This window comes from Oryx dammah, unplaced genomic scaffold (assembly GCF_014754425.2).
Source record: "Oryx dammah isolate SB20612 unplaced genomic scaffold, SCBI_Odam_1.1 HiC_scaffold_26, whole genome shotgun sequence".
NCBI lineage: Eukaryota > Metazoa > Chordata > Mammalia > Artiodactyla > Bovidae > Oryx > Oryx dammah.
This window is the reverse complement of record NW_024070210.1, coordinates 50351386-50369075: the sequence shown is the minus strand read 5'-3', so window position 1 is coordinate 50369075 and position 17690 is coordinate 50351386. Positions and strand designations below refer to the sequence as shown.

At 45.4% G+C, this 17690-nt stretch overlaps 1 protein-coding gene across 1 annotated transcript in view; it reads left to right on the top strand.

Annotated features, from left to right (window-relative positions):
* ALDH1A2 (aldehyde dehydrogenase 1 family member A2) overlaps window positions 1–17190 on the top strand; it is a 109423-nt gene extending 92233 nt beyond the window's left edge. The window contains exons 8-13 of the mRNA XM_040226618.1: window positions 2514–2616; window positions 4851–5035; window positions 6425–6589; window positions 7270–7427; window positions 7878–7952; window positions 15312–17190. Coding sequence (XP_040082552.1) covers window positions 2514–2616; window positions 4851–5035; window positions 6425–6589; window positions 7270–7427; window positions 7878–7952; window positions 15312–15384 — 759 coding nt within the window. The 3' untranslated portion in view covers window positions 15385–17190. The remainder of the gene's footprint in view (window positions 1–2513; window positions 2617–4850; window positions 5036–6424; window positions 6590–7269; window positions 7428–7877; window positions 7953–15311) is intronic.
* Window positions 17191–17690: the final 500 nt, after the last annotated feature.

Genomic DNA, 17690 nt, shown 5'->3' with positions numbered 1-17690 from the left:
TTTTGGTTAATGATTCATGTGTTCTTGGAAAAAAGAATAGCACATATTTCTTATTATTGAATAAAATGTTCTATAAAAATAAAAAAAATAAAAAATAAAAAAAAAATAAAACCAAGGTTAGATTTCCTCAGAATGGGAGTATATTTTCTAAATTTTTCTTGCCAGGAGGTAGAATAACAATAAAAACATAAAAAGCATTTAATCCAGCTAATGAGCAGTATTGGAGATCGGTGGCATGACGGAGAGTTCCCTTGGTGTTTCCCCAGGGTAATTGATATGTATACATAGTTGGGACCCCTGAGAGGAGACCGGCTTTGGAAGGCCCCACCCCTTACGGACTGTCTGTTTCTCCTCTGGGGCGAGGTGAGGGCTGGCCTCTCACACCTGGATGTGAGTAACTCATATGGGCACTTACTGTGTGCCAGCCTGGGTTCTGAGGGCCATCGATCTTAGATCACTGCATCCTCAAGACAAGTAGGTTTGGATGTTGTTGTTGTTGTTGTTATTCAGTTGCTAAGCCATGTCCAACTCTTTGTGCGCACGCCCAGGTTTCCCTGTCTTTCACTATCTCACATAGCTTGCTCAAACTCATGTCCATTGAGTCGGTGATGCCATCCAACTGTCTCATCCTCTGTTGTCCCCTTCTCCTCCTGCCTTCAGTCTTGCCCAGCATCAAGGTTTTTTACAGTGAGTCAGCTCTTCACATCAGGTGGCCAAAGTATTGGATCTTCAGCTTCAGCATCAGCCCTTCCAATGATATTCAGGGTTGATTTCCTTAGGTTTTACTGGTTTGAGTTCCTTGCTGTCCAAGGGACTGTCAAGAGTCTTTTCCAGCACCACAATTTGAGAGCATCAATTCTTCAGTGTTCAGCCTTCTTCATGGTCTAGCTCTCACACTCATACATGACTTCTAGAAAAACCGTCACTTGACTATATGGACCTTTGTTGGCAAAGTGATGATGTCTAATATGCTTTCTAGGTTTGTCATAGCTTTTCTTCCAAGGAGCAAGTGTGTTTTAAATTCATGGCTGCAGTTACCATCTGTAGGGATTTTGGAGCCCAAGAAAATAAAATCTGTCACTGTTTCCATTTTTTCCCCCGTCTATTTGCTGTGAAGTTCTGATACAGGTAGTGTTTACGGAGGAGGGAATGGCTCCATTTATGGGGGAGGGAATGGAGGCTCAGAAAAGATTTTTTTAAATCCCAAACTCAAACAGTTGTTAAGTGTTATAATCAGTTAAAAAAAAATCCAGGCTCCAGGGCCTTTTAACTGTTCCCCACTGTTTGAGGAGTTATCAGTCAGGATCTCAGTCAGAGACTAGAGGAGTCCAACATATATTTAGTATTTCTCTTCCCCTAGACTTTTAAAATGTGTTATTTTCAGTAGGATTCCAGGTCATGAGTAACTGTTTTCATCTCAACTAGGACACAGTGCCTATAAGAACTAGATGGTGGCTCAGTGCTTTCCACGGAGTGACCTCTGTCCTCCAGTAGAGCAGCACCTGTCGCAGACCAGGTGCCCTGGAAGGGGTTGCCATGCAGGTTATATGTTATTGGGAATCCCAGCTGAAAGGCAGTGGAAACGGGAAGTGGAGCTGCAGTGTAGGCCTGATGGCCTCAGCCAAGCACATGGGTGTGGTGAAGCAGAGCTGTCTAGTGGTGGTGCCACTGCCACTGACAGGCAGTGGATGTGGGACCCCAGGGGAAGGTGTCCCTTTGGGTGAGGAAGCTTTTTTCAGAATGAGCTGACAGTATTCCTAGTCACTGAGGCAAGGCATTCCTTCTTGGATGGGGGCTCTAGGTGCTGCATCCATGCTTCTATCTTGATACTTTCAATGTTGTTAACAGTGTGAGTCTACACAGTGGGAAGTGCTTTCTTCAAACTCACCTCTTGCTTGCTTGGATTCTAGATTAATGGGCATTGCACAAATAAAGACAGGTCCTCAGCTTTCTGGAATCCTTTTACTGTAGCCCTAGGCAGAAGCAGAGGTATCACATCTATATATATATATGTATTTACATATATATATATATATTTGGACCATGTGATTAAAGTCATACCTGGCATTTTGGGAGACACATGAAGAGTTTGTTTTATGCTCATAAAAGTCTTTCAAGTGGAGCCAGTTGGCTTTTTTCTAGACGCCAGAGTCCAAATCTAAAAGCCACAGTGTAGTGATGGAAAATCTCTGGTTACGTTTTGCTTGCCAGTTATCTTTAGAAAAATCATTCAGTGATTAAGAATCAGGTTTAACCCCCTTTTCCTTGCTCCTTCCATCATGGAACTAAAGCTGTCTTCCAACTCCCTTCGGCACAGACATGAAACTGAATCCCAGACTACATATCTTGTCCACACAAGGTGGCCACAGGAGCCGATCTTGTGTGTCCAGCGGGTGCTTTGCCCTGCCGGGTCCACGGCTACGCTGTCCCACTGTTGCATACAGCTGCCTCTGGCCACTTTATGGTCTCAACTGCAAGATGTGCAAAACCTCTCTCCATTGCCCTTCTTTCAGGTTGGAAAGCTTATCCAAGAAGCAGCTGGAAGAAGCAATTTGAAGCGAGTAACCCTGGAACTTGGAGGAAAAAGTCCCAACATTATTTTTGCAGATGCTGACTGTAAGTCCACCACATATGTGCTGCCTTCTCCTGGCACACTGCCACGTGGTGGTCACTGTTGTTATCTCCACTTCATACAGAACATGCAGAGAAAGGTCTTTGAAGCTAAGTGGCATTCAAGGAGAAAAGTCTAGACCCTTCATTCTAAGGAGAAAAACCTCTCTCCACTTTTGGGAAAGACCACTTATAATCAGATAGAGCTTGTTTTCTAGACATCATAAGCCATTTTGATTCTGCAATGTTGTAGAATATAATAGAAGAGGTGAAGGCTTGGCCAGTGTTGCACAGTGGAAAGAACAGTGTGGTTTAAGCCTCTCAATGCTGGAAATGTAGCCTCCGCCTAGATTCAAGAAATCGGAAACGTCTCATGTATGCCTGGTAGCTTTGTAGATCATTAAAATTTTTTAGTTCACCAGCCCTGCCAGCGTTATCCCAAACCCACCCCCTCTTCTCTGTTTAGCTGCCCACTCCCCTTTCTGTTGCTCCTGTGCCTTTCAGTAAGGTTGACGACACACTGTGGTCAGTTCTGTATGTGTGTTCTGTGTTGTGTTAGTCCCTTAGTCGTGTCTGACTCTTTGGGACCCCGTGGACTGGAGTCCACCAGGCTCCTCTGTCCATGGGATTCTCCGGGCAAGAATCCTGGAGTGGGTTACCAGTCCCTTCTCCACAGTTCTGTATGAATAGACCTAAATTGGAGATGATCACACCTTGGCAGTAAGACTATACAGAGGCTTGGAGCTACAATCTAGGAAACCCCATGTCTCCTGATAGGCTGCTCTCTAGTCCACTCTGCATGGGAGTGGTCCTTCTGTTTGGGAAAACTTCCCAGGGAATGAAATTACAAAACTTCTTTCAAGCATCCGTTTTCTTCTCCACATCCTGCCATGCAGCCCCACTCTCTCAATTTCACTATTAGAGATGTCAGAAAACAGAAAGCAGATTGCCTGAATTTCAGCCCTAGCTTGGAATTTGCAAAGAATTCAGCTTTATACTAGTTGTCAAAGAGATCAGAATTCTATAACTAAATTCCTATTAAAATGTAGGCACTCCACTGATAGTACATTGATCGATTCATTGAGTCAGTCATTTAGCAACTAGCAGACACCGGCTTCCCTCGTGACTCAGTGGTAAAGAGTCTGTCTGCAGTGGAGGAGCCGCAGGAGATGCAGGTTCGATCCCTGGGTTGGGAAGATCCCTGGAGGAGGGCATGGCAACCCACTCCAGTATTCTTGCCTGGAGAATCCCGAGGACAGAGAAGCCTGGCAGGCTATAGTTCATAAAGTCGCAGAGAGTCAGATATGACTAAGGATGCAGACACCAGGTTTATTAATACTATTTTCAAATATAAGATACAAGAGATGAAAATGAGTTACCACATGCTATTATATAATTCCATGCTATTCTATATGTAAATATAGAGGAAATTTAGTGTCTTCAAAGACGATCATTGCTGTTACAGTTCAATTCACCAAAACACTAATTAAAAGCATAACTGCAAGGTCTTATAGATTAGGGATTGCAAACTGGTAGTCTGTAGGCCAAATGCAGGGTATAGCCATGCTTGTCCTGTGTGTGCTAAGTCGCTTCAGTCACGTCCGACTCTTGGCAACCCTATGGACCATAGCCCACCAGGCTCCTCCGTCCATGGGATTCTCCAGGCAAGAATACTGGAGTGGGCTGCCGTGCCCTCCTCCAGGGGATCTTCCCGACCCGGGGAGTGAGTCCAGGCCTCCCGCATCTCCTGCTTGGGTGCAGGTGGGTTTTCTAATACAAGCACCACCTAAGAAGCCCCAAAGCTATGTTTACTTCTAAATGTTACACAAAATATTGATTTCTGTTTTTTTTTTTTTTTAACTTGGAATCTGCCAACCCTGGGCTATGTCTATGCATAGGGGTTCTGAGTCTCTGTCACACTGCTTTACTATCATTGCATTATCTGCCCAGCCCCTTGGATTATTGGGGCTTGAGACTCCTTTTATAGATACTGTGGTCTGATTCCTCTTTTCTATAGAATAAGAAAGGGATTCCAAGAGTAGATTGCCAAGCTTAACATAGCCAATAGTGTCAGGGTCTGGTTAGAAGTAGGAAAAAGCTGTGTTCTCAGCCCAGTGCTTTTCACTGGGCTGCTCACGGTTCTGCTCTGCAGTGAGCATGGCATTATGCCTGGTTCTCTGGGGAGGGGAGGGAGCAGTCCCATAGATTGGTGTTGAGAACATGGCTGTTTCCTCTTGTAGTGGACTATGCTGTGGAGCAGGCTCACCAGGGTGTGTTCTTCAACCAAGGCCAGTGCTGCACGGCAGGGTCTCGAATCTTTGTGGAGGAGTCCATCTATGAAGAATTTGTGAGAAGAAGTGTGGAGCGGGCCAAGAGGCGCATAGTGGGGAGTCCCTTTGACCCCACCACCGAGCAGGGACCCCAGGTAGAGAAATCATAGACATGTCCTTTCTTAATCCCTGGTGAGCACAGAAGTAGGACGCTGTGATGGAGCCCGACAAACCACCAGCCTCCTTACTCCTCCTCCTCAGTTGTCTTCATGGCTGAAGATACAGCCACCAAGGCATTACTTGCTTGTGTCTTACACTTCTCTTTTCGTTTCTAAACTTTATCTCTGAAAAACTAAGGGATTAGGACTCCTTAAGGGTATCAGCAACTTTGGGGGTAAGTTGGAGTCTCTTGGCTCTAAAAAAGGCGTGGCAAGATGGATCTTAACTAGAACCCAGTTCTTAAAACTGTTGGATTCAAGACATCCCCACAGGTGCCACAGTCAGGGAGGGCAGGTATCTCTCCTTCCCAGAAACCATTTATCCTTTTACCAGCTGCCAAGGTTTCTTTTCCACCACCCTGACCCACTCTGGGGAAACCAAGTGCAGCTTGTAAATGTGTAGGGAACAAGAGCTGTCTGCTTTTTCCTGTCATGTGGTTCTCTCTTACTCTGAATGCCTCATGCACTGTGGTGAAGGCGGAGGCCCACAGACCCCATGCAGACTGCACTCCTGAGCTCTGCAGGTCCTCCCCACTCATCTAAGTGTATTTCCAGATGAATTCTAGTTTTGAACTGAGAGTATTTAAAGGAATATGTAGACCAGATCTCATCTGGATCATGAGAGCATGGGTTTTCCTGATAGGAAACAACATCTCCTTAGTTTGGGGGCCATTTGAGAGAAGACTAAAGTTCTAACAGCAGTTCAAACCCAGGTCAGTGTAGGTTTTTATTTTATTTACAATAGCAATTGAGCAATAACTCTATAACTTGGGGCCTCATGGGGGAGGCAAGAATGACCTTATTTTATGGACTAGGATGCTAGCTCTCACTCTTTAAACTTAATCCTTTCGTCTGATGGTGTAACTGTAGTTCCATAAAAATACTACCCCAGTAGGATTTGGTGTGTAGCACCATGTACAGGGGCTGTGTGTTAGCTCCTCTGTTGTTTTCATCTGTTTAGTATCAGTACAAGTCGCTACACTATTCATTTGTCTATAAGGCTAATTTTTACTTCTGTAAAAAGTCATAGTCAATCAACCAATATCTCCGTCGTTGAGAAACGTTGCTTAAATCTTGAACTGGTAGTTACGGTTTGTCAGTAACAGCAGAGCAGTGCATTTATTGGAATTCGTGATGTCTTAGGTTGAACCTTACAAAATTTCCCTTTTTGTAGATCAAAAATGGTTAATTAACAGCAGCTACATGTGATTTGATTACATATAATGAAACTTTGGGAAAAAATCACAAATGAGAGATTCCTGAGTGTATTTTAGTCCATTTTTAGAGAAGATTTCACTTGGAGTCATTACGTGCTTTCTTCCACAGATTGACAAGAAACAGTACAACAAAATCCTAGAGCTCATCCAGAGCGGTGTGGCTGAGGGTGCCAAGCTCGAGTGCGGAGGCAAGGGGCTGGGTCGAAAGGGATTCTTCATTGAGCCCACAGTGTTTTCCAATGTCACTGACGACATGCGGATCGCCAAGGAGGAGGTAGCTCTTAGACCTCAACCGCAGCCACTTCTTCCCCGGGATTGTTTCCGGGGCATTTCTAGTAGACAGTATTAGAGGTTTAGCTCTTTGTCCCTTATATACATTACGCAATAGCAGTAAGCATGGCTATGGACATCCCACTTTCGAGGAAAAAGCTAGACCAAAAGGCAGGCCAGCTAGATGGAGGCCAGGTGATGGCACTTTATGATTGTAGGTGCTATCGGCCAACAGAATCATCGTAAAAATCAATCACTAGTCTCAGTAATACATTGATAACAGTTAAGTTCCCCCCAGTGTGCTTCATTAGGCTGTTAACCAGGAAAGAGAAAGCACCCAAGCATCATCACACTTCTGCAGGAGAGGACCAGTTGCAGATCAGCCAGCAACCCAGAGCAGTAGCTCTCAGTTCTGGAGCAGTGCCTGGGAGCTTGTAGAGAACACAGCTTTAGAACATAAATGAAATGAAGGGATGCCAGGCAGGGCCGGGAAGTGGAGGTGTTATGCTCTAAAGGTAGACTTATGTAATCTTACTCTGGGAAAGTTTGGGATATTTTACAGTTATGTTCTGCTAAACTTAAACATCATTTAAATGATGAAGGCAGAATACGCTTGCCTGAAATTTGGAGAACAGGTGAAAGGATGGCAAAGCATCCATGTTGGATCCATCTGTTTTGTTGCAGATCTTTGGCCCTGTTCAGGAAATTTTGAGGTTTAAGACTATGGATGAAGTTATTGAAAGAGCCAACAACTCAGACTTCGGGCTTGTAGCAGCTGTCTTTACTAACGACATCAACAAGGCTCTCACAGTGTCTTCTGCAATGCAAGCCGGGACTGTTTGGTAAGATCAGGGTCAGTCTCATTCTGGCCATAACACATTCTGTGGGGCGGGGGTTGGAGGGTGCAGTGCCTTGTAATTCTTCAGAGCCTGTGTGAAATAAGCACATAAGCTCTGATAAGATCGGGGAGACCGACTCAAGACTTCACCCTGAGAAGGGACACTTCCTATTGGCTAAATCAGGAAATCTAAAGTGTGGGAGGGAGACTCAAGAGAGAGGAATATATGTATACATATAGCTGATTCACTTTATTGTACAGCAGAAGTGAATACAACAGTGTAAAGCAATTATCCTCCAATAACAATTAAAAAAAAACACAGAATCTTAAATTATAGAATTCTCATGTGGGAAAAGGAATTTTAAAATAGAACTTGCAAAAGAAATATCATGCCACTGGGATTATTTCTGTGTAAACAGAACTCACGCTAACAGTACATGTTTTATTCTTTTAGGATCAATTGTTACAATGCCTTAAATGCCCAGAGCCCCTTTGGGGGATTCAAGATGTCTGGAAATGGGAGAGAAATGTAAGTGTCCCAAGTTGCTGGTGCCCAAAGAGAAACAGAGTTGTAAATAGCAGCACAGAGTGTACTCACATCAGTGAATTCTCTTACTCCCATCCATTCATTAAACAAACACTATGTTGAAAACACATGTCTATAAACAAAGCACACATTACAAGGATAACTAAAACACACAATGCCCTTACCATAAGTGGGAGTGGAGAAAAATTCATGTACCAATAATCTCATGTAATGGGTGCTGTTATATAAGTAGGTTAAATATCTTGTTAAGTACAGAGAAAAAATCAATTTTGCCTATGAAGTTTCAGAAGGAATAACATTTCAGTTTTTCTAGGAGAAGATATTCCAGGCAGAGGGAATAGCAAGAACACTTCTGTGCAAGAAGTCACAGAAAGTACAGAATAGTCCAGACACAAGACAGAATTTGGTGTATTTAAAACAGGTCACCAGCTGCCTACTTGGGGACAAATCTGGCCTAGAGAAATGTTTTGGGTTTTTTTCCTCATAACATTTAAAAATCTTTACCTGACATCCAAAAAGAGGAGGCTTTCCATAAAATCTAAATTTCTTGCTTATTTCATTCAGCCATGGTGGAATTGTTGCGGCTGTGAGTTCTGCAGTTCACAGAATTTAATATTGGTTGCTGTTATTTTTACTCATACGCAGTTCGCTCATTGTCACCTGCTTGGTGTCTGTTGGGTCTTTTGAGTGTGGGGCTGTAGAGCGTGGACATGGGGTGAACGGAGGGGACTTGCTGAAGATGCAAGTGGAGAGGTTGCTTTAAACCCATTCTGAAAGGTCTTTAAAGGGCAGGTGTGGGAGCTGAGAAGATACCAGAGATTTTAAGGGGAGCATTCTTATGTAGAGAGGATGTTTTGGTAGAGATGACAGGAAGATGACCCATTACGAGGATTTTGCAATAACAGTAATAGGTATTAATCAGATGCCTGCTTTGCATGTAGCTTTATTCTCCCTTCTTACCTAACATTGTCTGATTTTGTCTCATTTGCTTTTCACAGTAATTCTATGGAATAGATACATTATGTTTATCTCATAGATGGTTCAGATGAGAAACTAAGGGTTGGAGTGGTTAAGTAGCTTGCCTAAGTTACACAGCCAGTAAATAGCAGATCTGAGCTTAGAACCAGAATTTTGGTGGCTTAGTTTCTGTGATGTCTGGCCAAGGAAGTGTGGGTATCAGGTTTAATAAGAACTCTTCCGGGTCAGGATCAGAGCTGGACTGCCCTCTTGCGATGCTAAGGATATGAAAAATAGGACTGTGGCAGAGGAAAACTAAAGAGGTTGTATTTGCAGTTTCATATATAGATGGATTCTTAGAATGGCTTTGAAGAAAGAACGGTAGCTAGGGTCTTCCTGAGCTGATACCTCCTCTCATTCCCAAAACTTGAATTTTCACTCATTTTGAAAAGAGCTGGTTCCATGTTTTCTAAATCCTGTGACTCTTAAGAGGAAATATCTTCTATGCCCACTCTTCCTGGCATTACTGAATATATCCTTTTTTTAAACAAATGTTCAGTTCACAATTAATCTGCTAACAACTACTGAGCATATACTTTGTGCAAAGCATGATCCTTGGTCTGTGGGGAAAGGTCCAGCTCATTGAGTTACTTAAAAAAAATTTGTTGGATAAATTAAATATACAACACTTAAAGAATCAAAAGAATCCAGAATAGCCTATGAAGTGATAGAGGAATTCAGAGGTGATAGAGATGGTATGAGCCAGAGAAGTCCAGGACAACTTTAGATGTGATCTTTTACAGGGATTTGAATTGGCCTTGAAAGAAGAGGAACATTTAAGTAGATGAAGAGAGAGGAATACTTTTTTAGGGTTGGTAGTGAGGGAAGGGTGAGCAAAGGCACCATGAGAGAAAGGTGTGGTGTTTAGGGAGAAGAGGAGTGACCCCATGACCAGCACAGAAGATTTACATCTTTACATACTGTAGCTAATAATTTCTACTCCTGAGCCATTAAACCGTGAAAATGAAGTTTAGCTTTGAGATTTAGCTTTGAGGCAAAGAGCAGAGTTTCTAGAATCACACAGCTCAGATATGTACCCTGGCTCTACTGCTTAATTCCTGTGCCACCTTGGACAAATTACTTAATCTCATTAACCTTCAGTCTCCTCATCCATAAAATGGGCATTGTTATTGTACTTCCCCCACAGGGTTGCTGTGAGGATTAAATGTGAGAATCAAGTATGCCAAATATCCATCAGGGTGTCTGACAAACCTTCAGAAAATGTGAGCTACTATCATCATTATTGATAACTAAATGACTGCCAAGTAGACAATCCATTTTTCTCTTAATAAATGTATCACTTTAGAAATGCAGCACAAGTTTCCCTAAATTTCAGCTAGTATCATCAGCCTGCTTTCTGTCTGTAGTGACACCAGCGAGAAGCTGCTCTTGCTTGAACCTTTGCTTCTGGCCTTCAGGACCTCCCACTTGCTCTACAGCCAGAACCCATTTGTTGTTATTAGTATTTGTTGTTCTTAGTATTCCTTCAGCTTTTATGAAGTCTCCACGTACTCATCTCTTCTTAACTTGCCTTAACTTTGTGCTCCTGCTTTTCAAGATGCATTCAGCCTGTTTCATTCCCTGCCCCTGTGTTTGTGCTCTCTTGGCCTCTGAAATGTCAGGGTCGTCACTGGCTCTGGAAATGCCGCTCACATAGACTGTTACAGGTCGTTAACAGGGTGTGTCATCGGCGTAAAACAGGCTTGTCATATGTAACTGCTGGTTAGCAGTTTCTCATCCCAGGCTAGCCCTGGATGCTCATCATGGGGCAAGCCTTCCACCAGGATTCAAGCTTGTGACACTGTCCAGTGCAGAACTTTCTATCGGGAGCGTTGCCCTTGCCTAGAAAGGTCCAGGGAACAGTTTGGCTGTGTCAGAACCACACAGACTAGTGGCCGAGTTGGGCACTAACAGTGATTTGGCCTTCTCCATGCAGTTAAAAAATAATTAGGAAACAGTGCTCTTTGATGAGACTCACTTCATCTTGTCTAAATTATGAGTCTTTGTCCCTGTCTGCCCCCAGAACATGTTTTCTCTTCCTTAAATGACCCTGAGTGGTAGGAAATGCTTCAAATAGAAGAACCTTCCCTGTCCTGGTCCTTCACTCTTCCTTCTTATTTAATACAGTCCCAGAAACTCTGCTTCACCTTCCAACTGGACAGAACTGTTCCTCTTAAGGCCCGCAGGCTCTATGCAACTTTGGTTCCTGGCATCGCCTTGCCCGCCTCTGAGAGGCACAGAGAAGGGAGGTAGCACTTTCTGAGGGCTGTCTGAGCCTCTGATCGCTCCCCTACAGAGAGCTGTGGAGAGGGCTGCCCTCTGCAGGTTACCTGGTGATTGTTGTTCAGTTGTTAGGTTGTCTCCAGCTCTTTGCAACGCCATGGACTGCAGTAACGCCATGGACTGCAGCACGCCAGGCTTCCCTGTCCTTCATCATCTCCCAGAGCTTGCTCAAACTCATGTCCATTGAATTGGTGATGCCATCCAACCATCTCATCCTCTGTCACCCCCTTCTCTTCCTGACCTCAGTTTTTTCCAGCATCAGGCTCTTTTCCAGTGAGTCGGCTCTTGGCATCAGGTGGCCAAAGTATTAGAGCTTCAGCTTCAGCACCAGTTCTTCCAATGAATATTCAGAGTTGGTTTTTCACCTAGTGGGTTGGCCTTTAATTCCTAGGGTCAGAGACTTGGGCTGAGTTTCTCTCAGTTCTGCCTGTTCAGCTAGTTCCATCTATTTCAGTCTTCATGTCTTTTCCCATCTCATTAAGCTCTCCTGAGACACAAGAGGTCATAAAGCCAAAGCTGTAAAATATGTGTCACAAACCTGGGGGATGGAAAGAAAGCTGTGAACCTCAGCATTTTAAAAACTAAGGACACAGGCTTTAAAGACAAGAAGCGCTGTTTGGATGCCCTGAGTGTGTGTGCATGTGTGTGTGTGTGTGCATGTGCGTATGTGTGTGTGTGTGTACAGTATGCGGGTGCATGGGAAAGTCACCTGCAGGCTGGGAGAGGGGCTTGCCAAGCACGCCTATCTGGTGACATCCCTCTCAGAGGTTCTGATTTAGTAGATCTGGGCTAGGGCCCAGGATAGCATTTTTAACAAATTTCTGGAATAATTCTGGTACAGGTGATCCAGGGACCCTGCTCTGAGAAATGCTGCTGTAAGCCAAAGGAAAGGGTAGGGAAACAGACACCCTAGGCAGAAATCCTTGTTTGTTTTATGTGTGAGTCTAAGTGATTTCCTAAAATGGCTGATTGAGAGACACCAAAATTCAACATCTTACTTTACCTCATATGTACGCCGAGTTTGGTTCATCTTTGGGAATATAACCTAGTCTGGCCAAGAAGCAGGAGTCAGTTCAATTCAGTTCAGTTCAGTCTCTCAGTAGTGTTTGACCCTTTGCGACCCCATGAATTGCAGCACGCCAGGCCTCCCTGTCCATCACCAACTCCCGGAGTTCACTCCGACTCACGTCCATCGAGTCCGTGATGCCATCCAGCCATCTCATCCTCTGTCATCCCCTTCTCCTCCTGCCCCCAATCCCTCCCAGCATCAGAGTCTTTTCCAATGAGTCAACTCTTCTCATGAGGTGGCCAAAGTACTGGAGCTTCAGCTTTAGCATCATTCCTTCCAAAGAAATCCCACGGCTGATCTCCTTCACAATGGACTGGTTGGATCTCCTTGCAGTCCAAGGGACTCTCAAGAGTCTTCTCTAACACCACAGCTCAAAAGCATCCATTCTTTGGCGCTCAGCTTTCTTCACAGTCCAGCTCTCACATCCATACATGAATACAGGCTTCTAAATGTCCTGTGCCCTGACCCATGACCCAGCTGGACAGATGCCCTTGTAGAGATATTGGGCCGTGTCAGTAACAGTGCATCTGCCTTTTGTGCAGCAGTGAGCTTCTTCCTTAACTGTGAAACTGTCTGTGCCACAGAATTTAACTGGATTAAGGAAAATTTCAGTAGATTTGAGAGAAAGACCCTGGAAGGAGATGGCAAAATAGCTGAAGAACTGAAATGTCAAGGCTTTCAGAGACCTTACAGCAGTATTGCTCAAAGTCTGGGTCCAATAACCACCCATCTCATGGTCTCTTGGGCTTTTCCCCAGACCTACTGGAATAGAGTCTTAGGAAGGGATTGGTCAGGAACCTACACTTAAAGCAAGCTTCATGAGTGGTATGTATACTAACATTCAGGAACTGATGTCAGAAAGACAGCTGGGTACCAGGAGATGGGGATGAGTTGGCTGGAGGCACACAGCCAGTTAACACAAAGCCGAGGGGGCGCTGCTGTCTGCTGGTCCCCCACCCCAGCATTCAGCTTCACTCAGTGCCCTAGGACCTCTCGCTGGCTTTCCCTGCGGTCCGGGCCCATGGGTGTTATTTCCTCCTGTGGCAGATATGAACCCAGTCCTCCATCTTAGAGCAGTCTGACTGCTTACTGCAGCTGGCTGCCTGGGATCCAGGAGAGGAGCACCCCCAGTCCAGTAGGGCTTTCCATTGCTTTGAGCACCCAGAGGTCTGGGATCTGACAGTCACACTGGAATGCAAGTTCCTGCCTCTGAAGGCTTTCTTACGTTTCTCACAGCCTAGTTAGAGATCAGAGGGGAGTGGTTCAGGGTCTGCCCCAAGTGCGTGCACAAGCAAGGGAACAAGAAGGGAGTAACCACACTTCAAACAGGAGGCAGATGATGTCTGTGATGAGGAGACACATGCACCATTGCCCAAGGGCAGGAAAAAGTCCAGTGAGAGCCAGAGCTGAGCTGGTAATAAAGAGAGAGCCTGGTTGGAGCCAGTGAGGGAACCATATACCAAGTGGGGCAATCCCAAGTTTATTCTTCTCATCCCTGGGGCAAGATGGCCAATGCAGATGAGAGGACAGCACGCTTGCCCCAGTCTCTGATGTCCTGGGGGCTGGGGGGGGCGTGGCATGACCACTCAGGTGCCCTGGTGCTCGGAGGAGCCCCTGGAAATGTATGAGGAGCCTTGTGTAGTGCCAGGAGAGCTCTCCAGTAACTCCCCCAGTTACCAGGTGCCTTCAGCCTGGCGCTGTGGGCCACACACTGGGGTGGGGGAGGACGGAAAGCTGTATCAGTGAGACACAGGTTGGTGGGGGAGACAGAGCGGCCACCTCCCTCCCGCACCCTGCCCCCTGGCGCAGACAGACAGTAGTGGAGGCGGGCACAGGTGCTCTGAATACAGAGGAGTAGGACGCGCTCCTGAGAGCGTGAGAAGCTTCACAGAGCAGTGACTTTAAAAAGAAAAGAAGACAAAAGTTCAAGTATTTTATAGAAAAAAATTGAGAGAACATACTTGATGTAACAGTGAAATAGAGAAGAGAAAAGGAGACATTTAAAGAGGTAAAATGAGAAGGAACTTGAGAAAAGAGGGGAAGGAAAGGAGCATGGTGTCAAGGAGGCTCATCCTCGCCCCAGCATCCTTAGAACAGCGGTCGCGGGGCTTCGTCTCCTATGGCCACCTAGGCAGGTGACCTGGCACCCACCCCTCCCTCTCAGGCAGGACCACCTGCGGGCTCTTCAGAGGCTGGGACCAGTTATGTCGTTTCTCTTTCACCCAGCCCAGTGCTGCCCCATGCTAACAGTGCCATCAGTGTTTGTCTACCAAATGACACAGACTCCTTGGTCCATGACCAAGATCCCAGAGAGCGCCATGAGCCAGGAGGGGAAGTGACCAAAGGCAAGTCTCCGGGAACAGCTTACTGCCACATCCCAGTTCCTCTTCAGTCAGTTATTTTGATTTCTTGACTCTTTCCCCTGACTCTGTGGAGAACTGTGGACAGTATTTATTTAGGGTTCTATTTTTATGGCATTATAGGTGATTTGTACTCCTCCATGGGAGGCCTTTAGGTATTTGTTTCCACTTTCCCAGGTGGCTCAGTGTTAAACAATGCAGGAGATGCAAGAGACCTGGGTTCGATCCCTGGGTCAGGTAGATCCTCTGGAGAAGGGAACGGCACCCTCCTCCAGTATTCTGGCCTGGGAAATCCCACTGACAGAGGATCCTGGCTGGCTGCAGTCCAAGGAGTCGCAAAGAGACACGACTCGGCGACTGAGCACACACGTTAAACCCAAGGACTAATGGGAGGGAATGTAGAATCCCAAGCCAAGAGGACTGTTACCTGGGAACCTCGTGGTTTTCTTTCAGTTGAAGTGGACTAGATCTCCAGGAGACCCAAGAGAGCACAGACACATCCCAGGTGTCCAGTGGTAGGAGTGGGGTTTCTACCCCATTACCTGAAGGGGAAAGCCCACGTTGGAATGTTTTGGCCTCAGGTGCCTGATTCTGCCCTTTTCTGTTTTTCAGGGGAGAATTTGGTTTGCGAGAGTACTCTGAAGTTAAGACTGTGACAGTAAAGATCCCCCAGAAGAACTCTTAAGATGGCCAAGAAGGAAGGTGAAGACCAGCCTGCACGATTCCCCTCTCTGCTTTCCCTGTGGGGCCCAGCTCTCAGGAATCCCCAATACTTAGTCCTTATTTAACAATTCAAATGACAGCATGTAGACCATTCGCTGGGGTGTAATGAATGCAAGCCAGTGGGCGTGGTTTCTTGGCACTCTGTGAGGGATCACCTTAATGATACCAAATATTGGGAATGGGATGAAGGCTGGGGAGCAGCTGTTGGCACATCCAGTGTGTCTTTCTGGGGTGAGGGCCTGAGTAAGGGAGCTATACTGTTTGATGCCTCTGTCACAGAGGACCTCACTCAGGAGCAAAGGTAGCCTTTCCATTGTCTTCGTTTCCCTCTTCCAGGCTCTCTCTGTTCACGCTCCCCTCCTGCTCCTCCAAGGAGATCTCAGCTGAGCTCATTTGGGGCAGATGTTTGGGCCGAGAACAATTTTCCAAGGTTTTGCAGCCAAATTACCGTTTCATGTTATCCATTTCTTCAAAGCAAAACATGAAATGGTTTTAGTTAGAGCCAGACCAGATTGAAAATGCCAGGAGCTGGTACACTGCAGATGTACTAAGGAGAAAGAAATTATGAAGTTTCTGACCCAGTCTGGCTTTCTTACATCCATAAATAAATTGAGTGAAAGATCAGGAGATGGAGCTCCAGAGACCATTCTATGTAGTTCACAGCCTCAGGGCTCACTGCATGGTTTGGGGGTGTGTGTGAGAGATGTGTGTGTGTGTGTGTGTGTGTGTGCATACATACATGTGCATGTATGCATTTAATTCCTTCTTGATTATTCTGGAATAAGTTAGGGCCTGGGTTGTTTTTCATAGATTGATAAGATCTTTTCCAAAGCTTATCTTTCAAATCAACCAAAAAGTGATCTGAGTGGACTTGAGAATTTGGAAAGAAGGTAATGCTGGGTGCCTTGTAGAAATAACCCCATGTCCAGTTCTGCAGACAATTCATATGAAGTGAATTCTCCCTGCAGTTGGAATCCACGGTCTCTTCTGCCCCCCAGCCCCCCGTGCCCACCACCTGCTAGTCCTGGTTTAGCAAGTGTTACTTCTGGCTCCCGTGCCCTAGATCTGCTGGCGGTAACCTTGGAAGAGCTGGCCAGGCCTGGAGGTTTCCTTCTCCATTTGTAGTGTTCCAGTGTGCCATGATTGCCACGCCCCACCAGAGCTCCACTTGTCATGCCCGTGGCCTGTCCACACACCTTTCTTGCCTCTTGGCCTCCTGGCAGGGTCGGGGGCATGGTGTGAAACAGGCCGGCCCCCTCTCCCCCTCTCCTCCCAGCTGAGCACCACACCGCTGCTTCCCAGTGAAGGCTCCATGACGTGGGCAGTGTCAGCTTCCCTTCCAGCTGCCGAATCCAATTCATCTCTAACCTAGATGAAGATCACTTATTTAAAAGTACCAAACCTAACCTAGAGTATATGAAATATGGGCAACACATATATAGCCTTCTGTATTTAATGGTTTTCTGCTTTCTAACATTGCCGGTTGTCTATTTATAATCCTTGTGTCTACTCATGATGTTTTAAAGAAACCTCTACTTGCTGTTATTGACAAAGGACAGTGGCTGGATGCCTTGAGAGATGCCACATTTCTGAGTTCTTTCGTGTGAATGTCATGCTCTCCTCCTATAGCCTGTGTCCCCCATGAACATATCCACTAACCAGCTAGTTACTTTGAACTGCAATATAGAATGTGAAAATGAAGATTTATTTCTTTTAATTTACTTAAAAAGAAACCTCTGTGCTAGCAATAAAGCATTTATATTGTGTACTTCTTGGGATCTTCTGGCTATGTTTATCAGTGTCTTTGTGTAATACTGAATCCATCTAGGCCTTTGGCTCAGCTGCTGGACTTTTCAGGCATGTTGCCTGCTCTGGTTACTGAGCAGTCTGGGAGGGTATTCTTGCCATAAGGTAAATGAAGCCCTTATTTCTGATTCTATTTAAATAAAGCCAGGTATACATACAGTTCTGTGTGGCAAACCAGTCCAACCCTGCATGAAACATAGGAAATGACAGTTTTCATGCAGAGTAGCCTCCAGGAGAGTTAACTTGTAGAGGAATCTTCAGGCCTTGTTCTCACAAACGTGGACCATGGGACGAGAGCTCACATTTCCTAACGGCATTTATCAGTAGCTTTATTTTTATTTACTGAACGAAAACAAAGCCAGAAACTGACAACCTGATGCAATATTTTTGCAGCTGTAGAAAGGAAGCTGTAAATGGTGACTGTAGGCCCAGCCAGAGCATGTTTGCTTTCTGTGTGTTCTC